This window comes from Pelodiscus sinensis, chromosome 6 (assembly GCF_052426305.1).
Source record: "Pelodiscus sinensis isolate ZL-2025 chromosome 6, ASM5242630v1, whole genome shotgun sequence".
Taxonomy (NCBI): Eukaryota; Metazoa; Chordata; order Testudines; family Trionychidae; genus Pelodiscus; species Pelodiscus sinensis.
In genome coordinates this window covers 111,516,526-111,531,759 of record NC_143057.1, presented here as the reverse complement: position 1 = coordinate 111,531,759, position 15,234 = coordinate 111,516,526, and the positions used below count along the sequence as shown (strand labels likewise).

Genomic DNA, 15,234 nt, shown 5'->3' with positions numbered 1-15,234 from the left:
GCAGAGCTCCCCTGCCACTCTACACAGCTGCCTCTGTATCAGAGGCAGCAGTGCGGAGTGCCATCAGGGAGCCAGTCCACGAGGGGAAACAGTTTTAACTCAGCTCCCCTCTGCCCTTCACTGCTGGCTCTGATACAGGGGCAGCAGCATGGGTCGGCAGCAGACCCTGTCCACGGGGGTGGCAGCCCTGAAGCAGCCTCTGTCTGCAGTCAGCACTGGCAGCATTTTGGAAGATCAACCGCCTAAAGACAGAAAGCTATGGCCATATTAACCATGGGAGGAAATAACTCATTAGCAAAGACTAAGAAAAACAGGCAGAAAGTTACAGTGAATAAGTTCATAGATTTCATGGCCAGAAGAGACATTGTGATTGAGCTAGTCCAATTGCCTGTACAACCCAGGTCACAGAACTCCCCCAAAATAATTCCAAGAGCAGATCTTTTCAGTCATTGATTTAAAAATGGCCAGTGATGGACAGATCCACCATGTGCTTTTAAAATTGCTCCTATAGTTAATTACATTCATTTAAAAAAATTGTTGCCCTATAAACAGTCTAAATTTGTATAGCTACAGCTTGCAGTCATTGGATCACGTTAAAAACTTTTCTTTGCTAGATAGAAAAAAATCCATCAACAAATATTGGCTCTTCATGTCCCCACACAAGTAATTATAGACTGTAATAAAGCCACCCTTTAATCGTCTTTGTTATGCTAAATAGATAGACCTGCTTCAAGCTCCCTATAATGCCTACCTTTTAACCATTCTCCTGGCTTTTCTCCTAAACCCTCTCCAATGTATCTATATTCATAAAGACTTTATTGATCTTTATTTAGTTATGAATACACATAAAACTATGACAAAAAGTGGCTGGAAAATTCAGCACTTTGTCCCCTTCTCTTGTATTTGGATCTAAAGACTTCTATCCACGCTTCCACAGTTCACCACTTCTTCCCCACAGCCTGCCATCTGTACCTTTAACCTTTGTTCATTCTTCAGACTTCAAAGTTCAACATTCTTCATTATTTAGCTTGGTACTCTACTGTACTGCATATATTAGAACCATTAATATATAGTTAATGGGAGGGATAGCTCAGTGGTTTAAGCATTGGTCTACTAAACCCAGGGTTGTGAGCTGAATCCTTGAGGGGGCCATTTAGGGATCTGGGACAAAATCTGTCAGGGATGGTACTTGATCCTGCCATGAAGGCAGGAGACTGGACTCAATGACCCCGCAAGGTCCTTTCAGGTTCTATGAGATAGCTATATCTCCATATATTATTATTATGATGGGAAAAGCATACCAAAAGCAAATACTTAACTGTTTATACAGGATTTGTCCCACTGAAGACTAACTTCAAGGCTACATCTACATTGTCAAGATTTTGTGCACATACACTTTAACGCAAGAGTTTTTGCATTAGAGTATTTACACAAGAGAGCATCTACACTGGCATGTGCTTTTGCACAAGAGATGTGCTTTTGTGCAAAAGCATCCATGCCAGTGTAGACGCTCTCTTGAGCAAGAAAGCTCCGATAGCCATTTTAACCATTGCGCTTTCTTACGCAAGAAATTCATGTTGCCGGTCTACACTGGCCTCTTGTTCAAGAGGGCTTATTCCTGAGTGAGAGCATCATAGTTCTTGAGCAAGAAGCACTAATTTCTTACATTAGAACGTCAGTGTTCTTGCACAAGAACTCGCGGCCAGTGTAGATGGGCAGCAAGGTTTTGTGTAATAGTGGCTGCTTTTGCGAAAAATCTTGCCAATGTACACACAGCCCAAGTGTGTGTAAAATCTGTGCTTATGCCCATGTGTTTATTTTACCCTTTATTTTGCATTAGCACTTTTGAAACTGTATATCAAATATAGATTGTCATAGATGAAGTGTAATACTGGGAAAACACTATGTATTTGTAAAACTTAGATTCAGAAAATATTTATTGAAGCAAGTATTGAATATACATTTATGCAAAAATTGTGACAACTGAAAGTCCAATCTGAGATGTTTGGCAAGAACTAGTCCAGAATTTATACAATAGCCTGGGGTTCCATCTCACTTGTGTGAATTATGTTGAAGTTGAAGCTCTCTGGTGCACATTAGATTAGTGCTAGTCATTGTTTCCTTTACAAAAGCAAAATACTCACCATCCGAAACATCCACCATGACTGTGTGGCAAATTGCCAGCAGAAAAAATAATTGTCGAACTTCAGGCTCCTTTCCACATCTGATTTGTTCTATCAGATAATGATCACAAAATGCAAGTTTCCCATCTGCGTACATATTCCAGCTAAAATCAACTTGCTGAATTAGGAAAAAATGAACAGAATTTGAGGTGAATGCAACTATTTCATGCCTAGATAAAAAAGTCTCTCTTTTATTTTGTGAAAGAGAGAAATCCACTAAATCAGAAGATAAATAAAATCCTAAACCTCAACACTCTTCTCTCACACCTCAGTGTCTTCAATATATTGCTACAAGTTGTACCTCCCAATCTGGGATTTTCTCATCCAGCAACATCTGTGGTCTGGCATGACCATGGATGTTGCTGGATGTGAGAGCCCCGGGGCAGATGGCGCAGCAGCTTGGAGCCCAGTGCAACCCTGCCAGTCTACTAGCAGCAGAGCTTCAGCAGTCTGGGAGGAGAGCAATCGGGGCTGTTTGCTGCCCTGCAGTACAGCCTGGACCACGGCAGCCCAAGAGGGGAAGTCTGGCTGGGCCATGTCAGGCTGGGAGGTGGTGGAGCAGCAGTAACCCGGATAGCAGCAGTGGTTGAGACTGCCTGCCACCTGGAATCAGGGTCAAGACTGCAGCCACGACAGCCTGGCAGAATCAGCACAGCTGGGGCCACATGTGCTGTGTGGTAGTGGGGCTAAGGCTGCAGCAGCCTGATTGGACAACCTGCTGTTCATCAGTGGGGCTGGAGCTGTCTAGTCACCTGGCAGCAGAGCCAGGGCTTGGGCTGACCTGCAGACAGCCCAGCTGTACTGAAGAACCGGCAGCGAGGAGGGGCAGCGGGCTCAGGTGCTGGCATCAAGGGATCTCCCCTTGTCCAGCAAATTCCCTTTTCTGCGACCGGTCAGGTCTCAAGGGTGCCAGTCAAGAGAGGTCCAACCTGTAGAGAAACAAGTCAGCTGACTTACTTCTTCATGATTTTGAGGTTGTCCAAACTCATCCCTAGATTCGCCTGTAACAGAAACAATAAAAATGTAAGAATGGCCATAGTGAATCCAGACCAGTCATCCATCTAGCACAATATCTTGTCTTTTGACAGTGGCCAATGCCAGGTGCGCCAGTGGGAATGAACAAAACAGATAATCCATCCCTTGTTGACAATTCACATATTCTGGAAAACAGGCCAGGGAAGCCATTCTCTGTGAATTTATCGAGTTGTTTTTTAAAACCCCATTGCGGTCCTGACCTTCACAACATCCTATGGCAAGAAGTTCCATTTTTGTTTGTTTTAAATCTGCTGCCTATGAATTTAATTTGGTGATCCTAGACCTTGCGTTATGAGGAGGAGTAAATAACAACATTCCCTTATTTACTTTTTCCACACCAGTCATTTTATAGACGTCTATCATATCTTCCCATTATTTGTTTCTTTTCCATGCTGAAATGTCCCAGTCTTATAAATCTCTCCTCAGACAGAATCCTATACCTCTTATAATTTTTATGGCCCTTTTCTTAACTATTCCTAAATATCTTTTTGGAGCCGGGCAACCACATCAGTATGCAGTATTCAAGATGTGGGAGTACCATAGAGGCAATATATTTTTGTCATTACAGGCAGTCCCCGGGTTACGTGGATCCGACTTACATCGGATCCCTACTTACGAACGGGGTGAGGGAACCCCGAACTAGCTGTGGCCCCCCCAGTAGACCGCCGAGACGCACCGCAGTGGTCCCACCGCCCGCGTCTCCCTGGTCTGCTGGGGGGGAAGGGCGCGCAGCTAGAGCGCCCCCCCCCCCAGCAGACCAGGCTTTTCTCGCCACGGAGGACGCGGGCGGTGGGACCGCCGAGACAATTTTTGAAATTTCAAATATGTTCCTCACAGGAACCAAATTATGCAAAATTTTTATCCCAGATCACTCTGAACAAGGCAGAGTAGGGTCTAGAACCTACGTCTCCCACTTCCCAGGCCACAGTTATAGCAATCAAATCAAATAGACTCTCTCCTCACTTCTCCCTTGACAAAATATTTAAACCCAAACAGCTACATCTCCATGAAATGTTTCAGCTTTGACAAAACTAATAGATCGATAGATAGCTTAACTAGAGAGTCATAGATCATGCTCAAAGAGTCTGGTACCTTTTTTCGGCTACCTCAATAAAACTCCTTCAGAAATTGTTCTGCTCATCCCACTGCACACCAATTAGTTCCCATGAAAGGGGAATTTCTAGAGTGCATCATGGGTGAGTTAATGCTGATTGGATCATCATAGTCATAGCCACAAAGTGTTCTCTTGGGTTAGTGTGCAAAGTGCCCAATTTCCATAGCCATTTTCCCCTGGTCTTGCCCTTCTTTCTATTATATACAAGCTGGGAGCATAGGACAGAGGAGAAAATGTTTTAAAAGAGTCAATCTCATGTTTCTCTCTCAAAGCTGGATCTCTGTTCTTGTAGAAGCAAAAGATACCATACCAGTTATATTTTGGGGGTTGAGAATGTCAGAATCCCCATAGCGGGTATACTTGTGTCATTAAAATGCATTCACAAAAGGTACTTATTAGAGTGGAAACTCAATAGTGTTCACTGCAGTTAAGATTGAAAAACAGTTTCCAGTAGAGGCATAAGAGTTAGCCATAATGACCCAAACTTACCATATGTTTGTCCATTTATGCAGCATTTTTTGAATGTCATGATGTTCTGTGTAAGTGTTCCCGTCTTATCTGAAAAGATGTAGTGGATTTGTCCAAGCTGTTCATTCAAAGTGGTAGTTCGGGCTTTAGCAGCTATATCCTTCTCAGGGTAATACATTTGCAGATCCCAGTTTATAAAATAACTTTGGCCCAAACGAATCACTTCAACACTAATTGAGTAAGACACAACAAGATCTTACTGTTAGCAGGTTGCTATTCATTAAAGTGCAAAGACATTATATAGGTCTATTGAGTTCTGAAGCAGTTTTCAAGGACACCAGTAAATCAAGTAACCCATATTAGCTGAGGTGTTAAATGTTTAGAAATTAGAGAAGCTCATTTATTTTCACTCAATCAATGCACAGGCTACTTAAAACAATCAATGACCGTGGACAGTTCAGTTTAACAACACAGGACAAGTAAGATAAGAGACCCCAAATTGTGCATGTGAAAGGTGACTCCATATTACCATAACTGGAGGAAAAGCTATATTCAGAAGTGAGATTTAAATATGAAGTAGAAAACATTTGGAGAGTCAAAACTCAATGTTCTCCTGTCTAAAACATGAGATGTGAGCCAGTTCTCTCTCTCAAAAAGACTGAACTTAAAATATATGAAAAATTTCAACACCACTCCTAATCCTGTAAGCAGCTTCTTCTATACAGTTTCACACAGAAACAGCTACACACAGAAGTGAATTCCTTCAGGATCTGGCCTATTGCTCAACAGTCTTTGAATATTGGAGTAAAGATTTTTCATGTTGCAAATTTACAACCATACAGTATTTTAATTTACTAGAGGCCAAGTGTTTTTAGCATTAGTTCTGCAATTTCTATTCAAGAATTTTACACTGTAGTTACACACAGTAAAGCTCACCTTTCTTTGCAAATACCAATAAGAGGAAATAACAAAACACATTTTCCTTTCAGGAAGAGGGGGATTGGAGGAAGCCTCATCAAATGGCAATACAGTTAATTTACTCCATATCCACCACATGTTCAACTTTAAAAAACAAAGAGATTCAGTTACCTCACATAGAGAGAAATGGGAACCATGGTGTTAAGAACAATGATATAGCCCCAAAAATTAAGGAAGCCACGGTATGGAGGGCTGTAGTCTTTACCATCATAGAGATACCAAGATGTATTGCCAATTTGCTGCTCCCAATAAGTGTGTCCAATAGCAAGGCCAGCTGACAGGAGGATCAGTAGAATAAAGATCTAGAACATAAAAAAGTTTTCAAGATCTTTCTTTCTAAGTCAACGGCCTCATTTGATAGGCTGGATTCCTAACATTGACCTCTATGAAGAATCACATTAAACATTCTTAGATAGGTCCAGATTAAGACATGCTGAGGCCCTAAGCTATGAGAAGTGTAAGAGGTCCCAAAGTATTATTTTAAAAAGGAGTATTACTCTAACAGAAAGGACAATGAAAATAGAAATAATAAATGTTTTATATTTGCATAAGTACTGGTACATAGGCGAGGATGCAACTACAAACTTGTAATTTTTTTGTATTTAGAGGCCCTTCAAAATTTGAGGCCCTAAACTGTAGCTTACTTAGCTTGTGCATAAATCCAGCACTGTTCTTAGTAGTTAAGAGAAAAAAACCTCATCAACTAGGGTAACCAACCCTTCCCTTGAAAGTTCTGTTTTTTAAAAAAGGACATTGGCCAACATGTTAATTTTTACAAAGACATCGCATCTTACCTGTGTTATAACATATAAAAGATTTGCCTCAAACAGACCTGCATTTGAACTGAAATAAGTTTTTAAAGTCTAATTTTCACATTTTACTATATGTAAATAGCTTAATTGATGCATTTTAATTCTATTTGGAAATGAGGCATGCAACATTGAAGTGCTCAGAGCCTAGTTTGTTTTAGTTAAAGCCTAATTTAGCCCATTAACAATGCAGGTGAACGTTTATTTTTAAAATAAAAAAATCAACATTTGTTTAAAATATTCAATGAAAGTTTGTGTATTCACTTTATAATTGTTTTCTTTTATAATATACTGTTCTGACAGACAGAACCCATCAATCACAGGAAGCCCACTAACTTCATTGAGTGTCTAACCCCCAAACACGATCCATCTATGATGTGAACGTGCAGGGTTAGTGACTAAATTTGGGTCTAAATAGACTTCATAGAATACTAGGACTGGAAGGGACCTCGAGAGGTCATCGAGTCCAGTCCCCTGCCCTCATGGCAGGATCCAGTACTGTCTAGACCATCTCTGATAGATATTTATCTAACCTATCCTTAAATATCTCCAGAAATCGAGATTCCACAACCTCCCTAGGCAATTTATTCCAGTGTTTAACCACCCCGACAGTTAGGAACTTTTTCCTAATGTCCAACCTAAACCTCCGTTGCTGCAGTTTGAGCCCATTGCTTCTTGTTCTATCCTCAGAGGCCAGGAAGAACAATTTTTCTCCCTCCTCCTTGTGACACCCTTTTAGATACCTTAAAACCGCTATCATGTCCCCTCTCAATCTTCTCTTTTCCAAACTAAACAAGCCCAATACTTTCAGTCTTCCTTCATGGGTCATGTTCTCTAGACCTTTAATCATTCTTGTTGCTCTTCTCTGGACCTTCTCCAATTTCTCCACATCTTTCTTGAAATGTGGCACCCAGAACCGGACACAATACTCCAAATGAGGCCTAATCAGTGCAGAGTAGAGCGGAAGAATGACTTCTCGTGTCTTGCTCACAACACACTGTTAATGCATCCTAGAATCATGTTTGCTTTTTTTGCAACAGCGTCACACTGTTGACTCATTTAGCTTGTGGTCCACTATAACCCCTAAATACCTTTCTGCTGTACTCTTTCCTAGACAGTCGCTTCCCATTCTGTATGTATGAAATTGATTGTTCCTTCCTAAGTGGAGCACTTTGCATTTCTCTTTTTTAAACTTCATCCTGTTTACCTCAGACCATTTCTCCAATTTGTCCAAATCATTTTGAATTATGACCCTATCCTCCAAGGCAGTTGCAACTCCTCCCAGTCTTGATATCATCTGCAAACTTAATAAACATACCCTCTATGCCAATATCTAAATAGTTGATGAAGATATTGAACAGAACCAGTCCCTAAACAGACCCCTGCGGAACCCCACTTGTTATCCCTTTCCAGCAGGATTCTGAATCGTTAATAGCTACTCTCTGAGAATGGTTATCTAGCCAGTTATGCACCCACCCTATAGTAGCCCCATCTAAATTGTATTTGCCTAGTTTATTTATAAGAATATCATGCAAATCCGTATCAAATGCCTTACTAAAGTCTAGGTATACTACATCCTAAGCAAGACTCGTTATCCTATTAAAGAAAGCTATCAGATTGGTTTGACAGGATTTATTCTTTACAAATCCATGCTGGCTGTTCCCTATCACCTTATTATCTTCCAAGTATTTGCAGATGATTTCCTTAATTACTTGCTCCATTATCTTTCCTGGCACAGAAGTTAAACTAATTTCATGTTTCTCTATGCATAATGATTATTAAAGCTAGGCGCATCAGGACAACATTCACAAGTATACCATCGGAACCCCAAAAATGTAATAGAAAAATAAAAATCAAATCTGTTACCGTGTAAACCATGTAGTTCATCAGAGAGTCAATTTTAGTCCTTTTAAATCTGGTTTTTCCACTGTTTTTCATAATTTTTGTGTCTGCTCCTTTAAAAAAAAAAACAGAAAAGACATCAGGTGTGAATATCATTTTCTAAAAAAACCACTAGATCTTGTAAGCGTCTGATTCTGCCTTGTGCAGAGAGCTGTCAAGTCAGGATTCTGAAAAGGAATCCATGGGAACTGAAGATTCTGCACCCATTACCCTGAGGTCTTCAGGAATCAATTGTTCACACAAAAGCTTCAATTGAAGTTATAATAAATTCCTATGCTGGACAGTTATGGGATGTGGCTTTTACCTTTCACAGAGCGACTTTGATATACTTAATTCAAATACTTTAGTTTTTTAGATAAATACCTGCAAATATGACCAATCCATGGCAGAAGTCAGTATTCCTGGTTTTACAGCCACGCAACAAAATTTTATCAGCATCCAATGAATAACTCATGCCTCTCCAGAATAATGTTCCTGTAAATTTATCTAGTCGATTATTGGGTTCTTCACATTCAACAACACCTAATAATAATATTAAAGTTAAAAAAGGTAAATGTTTAATAAGAGTTGAGATGTTATAAAATATTATACAGAAATTTACTTTAATCCTTTTACAGGAGCAGCACTGGATTCTGCTACAAAAATTACAGTACAAGTTCTTAATGAAATATTAGTTTGAAAATCTTAGTGCACAGATACTCTATACTATTTTATTAAAAGTGTTGAATATGGGGAATCTGTTGGTATTTTGCTTTAATTTCCTCTGCAGACTACAAATACACAGTACGCTGCAGAACTCTTTATTTGCTACCATTGGTATATTATATTTGGCCCTCTTAAGCAAACTTCCAGCCAATATCTTACTTACAAAGAATGAAAGTGGCCAACATGGAAGAGGAAGGTAGGTCTCTCTCATATTGGATCACTTAAACCCTAGACTGAGCCCCCCCCCCCCCGGGTGTGCCAAGATGCTCCCCCCGCATCCCCAGGCACCTGGCATAGCTGTCAGCTCCCCTGACTGTAGCACTTTAATGAAGATTCTCCACGCCAACAGGAAAGAACTGTAATAATGATAATAGGAAGAGCATAGTCTAGGTTGGTAAAACTATATTGCTCAGATTTAGTGCAGATTTCTTTTTTACACCCGGGCAATGTTGTTATACTGATTGTGTAAATCAGACCAAGCTTTTGTACAGCAGCAAAAGGCAACATAGAACAGACTGTTTAGCACAAACAGTTAGCATATATTACAAGGTGGCCCATGAAAAGGTTGGCATATTGGAGAGCTATCCTGATACCCATCGCTGTTCCCATCATTGGGGCATAGTGTTTGTTGGTCAATGTAAAATTGTTATGTGTGAGGATGAAATGGAGGATTTGACAATGTGTTTGGGGTAGATATTTTTTTGTCATGTCTTCAGAGACATTAATAAATAACTCTACTGTGATTGGTGCCATGCATTACGTGCTAACTACGTATGCTAAACAATCTTGTTCCACGTTGCATTTTGTGGTGAAATTGGGAGTACCTTTTCCAGACATGAAGAGGAGCTCATGTGGTTTGTAACCTTGTCTCTCTGTCCAACACAAGTTGGCCTAAAGATTATATTAACTCACTCTCATCTTGTCTCACTAATATCTTGGGACTCACATGACTACAATTACAATGAATGTATTTTAGCTTGTCTGTTTTTTGAACTTTGTTATTTTTACTGCTACTGAGTAAGTTACATTTAGTCACTTGGTATTCATATAGTATTTCTGCTTCTGTCTGAAAAGGAAATTCAAATAATCTTGAAAGTTTGGATTCCAATATGTTTATGAACACATAAAAATTTGTCTCTCGAAAAGTAAGTGAACAAAAAATATTAGTGATTGAATCTGAACTTTAGTCAGATGGTGAGAATTTTTACTACTTTTTACCCCCTATTTACTGTAAAATCTACAGGCAGTCCCCGACTTACGCGGATCCGACTTATGTCGGATCCGCACTTACGAACGGGGCTTTTCTCGCCCCGGAGCTCATGGGCGGCGGGTCGCCACCCGTGTCCTCCGGGGCGAGAATAGCTTCTCCCGGTCTCCCTGGTCTGCTGGGGGGGGGGGTCCAGCGAAGCCGCTGGACCCCCCCAGCAGACCAGGGACACCCGAGCAAAGCCGCCGCCTGGGCGGCTTTGCTCCTGTCCCCCTGGTCTGCTGGGGGGAGTCCAACGCCCCCTCCCCCCCAGCAGACCAGGCTTTTGTTGCGGGACGCCTCGGGTAGAGCAGCTGGGGTGCTGCCGGGTTGGTCCTGTGGGAACCTACCAGGCAGCGCCCCAGCTGTTCTGTCCCAGGCTCCAGATTCAGCAGCTGTTGAAACTGATCAGGCTGTTTCCAGGAAGCTGGGGGCAGAGCAACTCTGCCTCCGGCTTCCTGTAGTCAGCCCCTGGTCAGTTTCAGTGGCAGCAGCTGAATCTGGAGCCAGTTCCAACTTACATACAAATTCAACCTAAGAACACACCTATAGTCCCTATCTTGTACGTAACCCGGGGACTGCCTGTATTTGAAACTTTTTTCTTTGTGGCATTGTAAAGCACAAGATTGCTAGAGAATCTTACTAAAAGAAATACAGGTCTTTCTCAGGTCCCCATCAAAAGAGAATGTGAAATTTGAAAAATAATATAGCGTTTTGTGTTTGCACGTTAAAATTATGTTTAATTTTAAGAGGAATAGACTCTACTCTACAGGATCCCAATATGAAACATTTTCTTTTTCACAAAAAACCCCACCAAAAAACAAAAACAAACAAACAAACAAACAAACAGGAAATGTTAGTTTAGGATTTTCTTCCTCTCCAGTTATCAACGTCACAGAATGTCCATGATACAAAATCGCGTCTTTCAGGTTGTACTGCTGAGCAAAACACTATTTCCAGTCAATCCAGTTACTTGTACTGCGTACAGAACTATATATGCCAGTGGTAGGGAACCTAAAAGCTGGGGGCTGCATGCAGCACCCTGCTTGACTACATCCCTGCGGGGCTGGAGCACACAGAATCTACCAGGCTGGCCCCCCCTAGGCTCTGGTGTGTGAGGAGAATGTGAGGAGTGTATTTCTCCTTCTCAGTCAGGGGCCACAACAGTGAGGGTTTGGTTTCTTGGTTCTGATTTTTTTCACCCCATTTCTCATTGCGTGTAGCCAGCCTCCCTCCCCCTGCAGTGATTTTTCGAGCAAAGAAAAAAAAGGAACACAGGATAATAAGTACGGATACTCCCCCCCCCCCCCCCGCAGCTACTCCCTCCCGCCCCCGCCCTGACGCGTCCAGAGCAGCGATCGCTCACTCCCAGCCACTTCCCCCACCCCGGCTAGGCTTCTGAAGCACCCAGAGCTGCGATCGCAGTCCCGCCTCCCAGCTGGGACTCCCAGGCTGGGAGACTGTGATTGCGCAGAAGCCTGGCGGGGGTAGGGGGAGTGGTTGGGACTCCCAGCCACTCTCCCTGCACCCGCCAGGCTACTGTGCAATAACAGGCTTCTAGCGCTGATCGTGGCCCCGCCTTTCAGCCACTCCCCCCGCCCACGCCAGGCTTCCGTCCAGTGCGCAGCCGGAAAAATCAGAGAATACCGGACATTGCATGTGTCCAGTATTTTCTGATTATTTTTTTTTAACCAGACAGAGAGTGCAAATACCGGACACCTGGCAATTCTACCCCGGACATACACTGACATACACAAAACTAAAGCTCAGTCTGGTTGTTGTAAGTTATTCAGGCAACATTTGAACAACTATAATGAAAATAAAGTGTTTGCACAAACCATCAAATTCTGCCATTGCACTTTCTTCTTGGAGATATCTATCTGTTATCTCAGGTGACATTTTGAACTTCAAGTTAGTTTCACTAGAAGAAAAAAAAAAAAGCATGTTACCAAAACCTGAAAAAAAAGGAGGAAAATTTAAAGCAACACGAACACATGCACACACACACCTAGCCAGTTGTATCAACCAGTGATGCCCAGGTACCAGGAATTCCTGGTCTGGAGGGCCCGCTCCACCCAAGTTCAGGGCCAGATCTCTCCCCTGATCCCACCTGTCGTCCCTGTTCATTCCCCACCCCGCTGTGCATCCTCCAGCACTGCATGCTGCTCCAGGGCGATTTAAAACTGCCTGGGGGCCTCTGCTACCACCACTGGCAGTGCAGAAGAACTAGAGCAGCTGCCAACATGTCCCTGTGGCCCCTGGATTGGAGGTGAGGCATTTCTGTGAGCTGCTCCAAGGACTCAAGAGCAGCACATGGAGACACACACAACTCTGCCCAGGGGCTTAAGTGCCAGCTGCCACACAGAGTGAGAAGCTGGAAGTCACTCTATCCCTGTTGCGCTGCTGCTGGTGGTGGTGGCGGCAGTTACCCTCCTTCCCCCTCAGGCCTTTGTAAATTGCTCCAGGGAAGCAGCAGGTGTTGGGAGATGCAGGAGACTGGCAGGCAGGGCTGGGGAATGCAATGGGGAGCATGCGGGAGCAGTAGGTGGGGAGTAGAGACTGCACCCTGCACACAATCCCCACACCCCATTCCTCTGTCCCAGCCCAGGCAACTAAACACCCTCCCCCCGCAGAGTCTTAGCCACATGGGAAGGGGGAATGAGTTTGAATAGGAAAGGGGTGCAGGCTCTGGGCATTCTGAGCACCACAAAAATTTCTGCAGCTATGCCACCCCTACACACACAGCTATTATCTGCATACCCACTTTGAGAAAATGGTAAAATAGCACGTTTGCAAACATTACAATAATGCATTTGAAATTCCCAATTCTAACAAGAAATCTTGCTCATTTTTCTCCGTAATGTATATATGGATTGACTCCTGTTCACTGTAAATAAGGAAATGTGAGCCAAGAATCTCTCAATGCCAACTGGTAAGGGGGTGCAGTGTGACTACAGTACTCTTCTGAATCTGATATGTACTTTCTAATTCAAAGAATGTCACTCAGGGTCTCAAAGGAAAGCCAGTGTTGCTCTAATAGCACTGTGAAATCTATGTACAAGCACTGTATAAGGAGTCAGTACAGGTTGGACCTCCCTGGTCCGGCACTCTCAGGACCGGATTGGTCCCAGATGAGGGATTTTTCCAGACCAGGGGAGGTCATTTCAGGCCCCCTGCTGCCTGCCTTCCCCCTACAGGCTTCCTAGCTCCCACTGCAGCCCAGCTGAGCCATGCGCTGGCTCCCCCACCCCTCACCCCAAAGCCCAACTGAGCCAAAGGCTGGCTCCCAGGCCCTGACCTCCCTGCAGCATGCTGGGACACTGATCCTGGAACATCTGAGGTCACGCCTGACCACGGATGTTGCTGGACCAGAGAATCCCGGATTTTAGAGATGCAACCTGTACATATAATTAGAATATATCCCCAACCTCTATATGAAGGTTCTGATCACCAGCAAAGGTGAAAAATAGGTTTTCTATCAGTCAGGAGATGTTTATCTGTATTTTTACAGATAGATTGAGAACTGTCTGGTTCATGAAGGCTCTCCATGATCACTCTGAATGGAATGGAATGGAATGAAAAAAAAAAAAAAAAAAAAAAAAAAAAAAGGATTGTGAGGACTTCAGAGAGAAACTAACAGGAAGAGAAAAGCAGCTGATGGGAGGAAACCTACCTGGAAGTTTATAACAAAGGCTTGCCTGAGTGTATTCAGGGGAGTTGCCTAGGTACCCTTCACTGAGGAAGCAAAATCACTATCCTTTTACTTCATGAAAAAGGAGTCTCAACCACGCTGAGCCAAAAACATTTAGCTGAGAACTTTGGGTGAGATAAACTTCTTTGGGCAAGAGAGAGTAAATTACTGCTAATCTGAGTTTCTAGAAAGCACATTAAGATTGCTTTATAGGTCCCCATATGTTTCCAGTATTCTTATTAACTATCATTCAGGGGTGAATGTAACTTAAATTTTTCAAAGGTACTATCATATCGCATCCCACAACGGGGGGCGCTCAGGGCAAAGAGTTGGGGGGGGCGGGCGGGTTGTTTGCAATATACCAGTACCTGTAAAACAATGTAAGTGTGGAGTGGAGTGGAGTGGAGTGGAGTGGAGTGGAGGGGGCTCCAGTGTTACCTACCAGCCCTGTGCTTTTGGGAGCCAGGGAGTGACATTCATGGAAAACCATCACCCCCCCTTCCCCTTAGGCCTCTGCTAGAATCAAAAAGACAAAGCAATGAAAAGGCCGGGGAAGACACACCTAAACTGCTTCAGACAAGCGTGATACAATTAAGGAAACACCCCAGCCTCATTTGCATTAAAGATGGAACAGAGGGACATCTCATTAGCATACAGAATGGAGAGCAGCTCTTCCAAGGCAAGAACTGCAGTGAACTATGGGATACCAAAAGCAGAGAAGCACTGCCTGATGGGAAATCCCTGCTCCAGATGCTAATGAACCTAGGCCTGCTCACACCCAAATTAGTCATTATCAGACCAATTCTAGTAACGATCCTATTGACATCGAAAATACTGAAACTGCCTAGTTGCATTGTGTTCAAGGAACATCACCCATAACCAGGGGTGATCAGTCTCTACTGTCTCTCCTCTTTCTCTTTGAACTATCCCTATAAAAAGTCTATCTTTGCCCCAAGAAAAACTGTTCTGATACCTGGACTTAAACTGCATCAGTTCCATCGAGACTTCTTCATCTCCTGTCTGATCGTGCTGGGGGCTCTGTCCTGATTGTCTCCTGCCCTCTGGCCCCCCGGCTACCATCATCATCTGGGAACCCCGATCAG

General features: G+C 43.0%; 1 protein-coding gene across 1 annotated transcript in view; it reads right to left on the bottom strand.

Moving 5' to 3' along the window:
* Positions 1-15,234, bottom strand: part of ATP8B1 (ATPase phospholipid transporting 8B1) — a 128,216-nt gene that overhangs the window by 28,014 nt on the left and 84,968 nt on the right. Inside the window, exons 9-15 of the mRNA XM_006116564.5 lie at positions 12,279-12,361; positions 8,853-9,011; positions 8,454-8,542; positions 5,890-6,080; positions 4,822-5,030; positions 3,141-3,184; positions 2,145-2,301 (exon numbers count right to left, since the gene is read on the bottom strand). Coding sequence (XP_006116626.1) covers positions 2,145-2,301; positions 3,141-3,184; positions 4,822-5,030; positions 5,890-6,080; positions 8,454-8,542; positions 8,853-9,011; positions 12,279-12,361 — 932 coding nt within the window. The remainder of the gene's footprint in view (positions 1-2,144; positions 2,302-3,140; positions 3,185-4,821; positions 5,031-5,889; positions 6,081-8,453; positions 8,543-8,852; positions 9,012-12,278; positions 12,362-15,234) is intronic.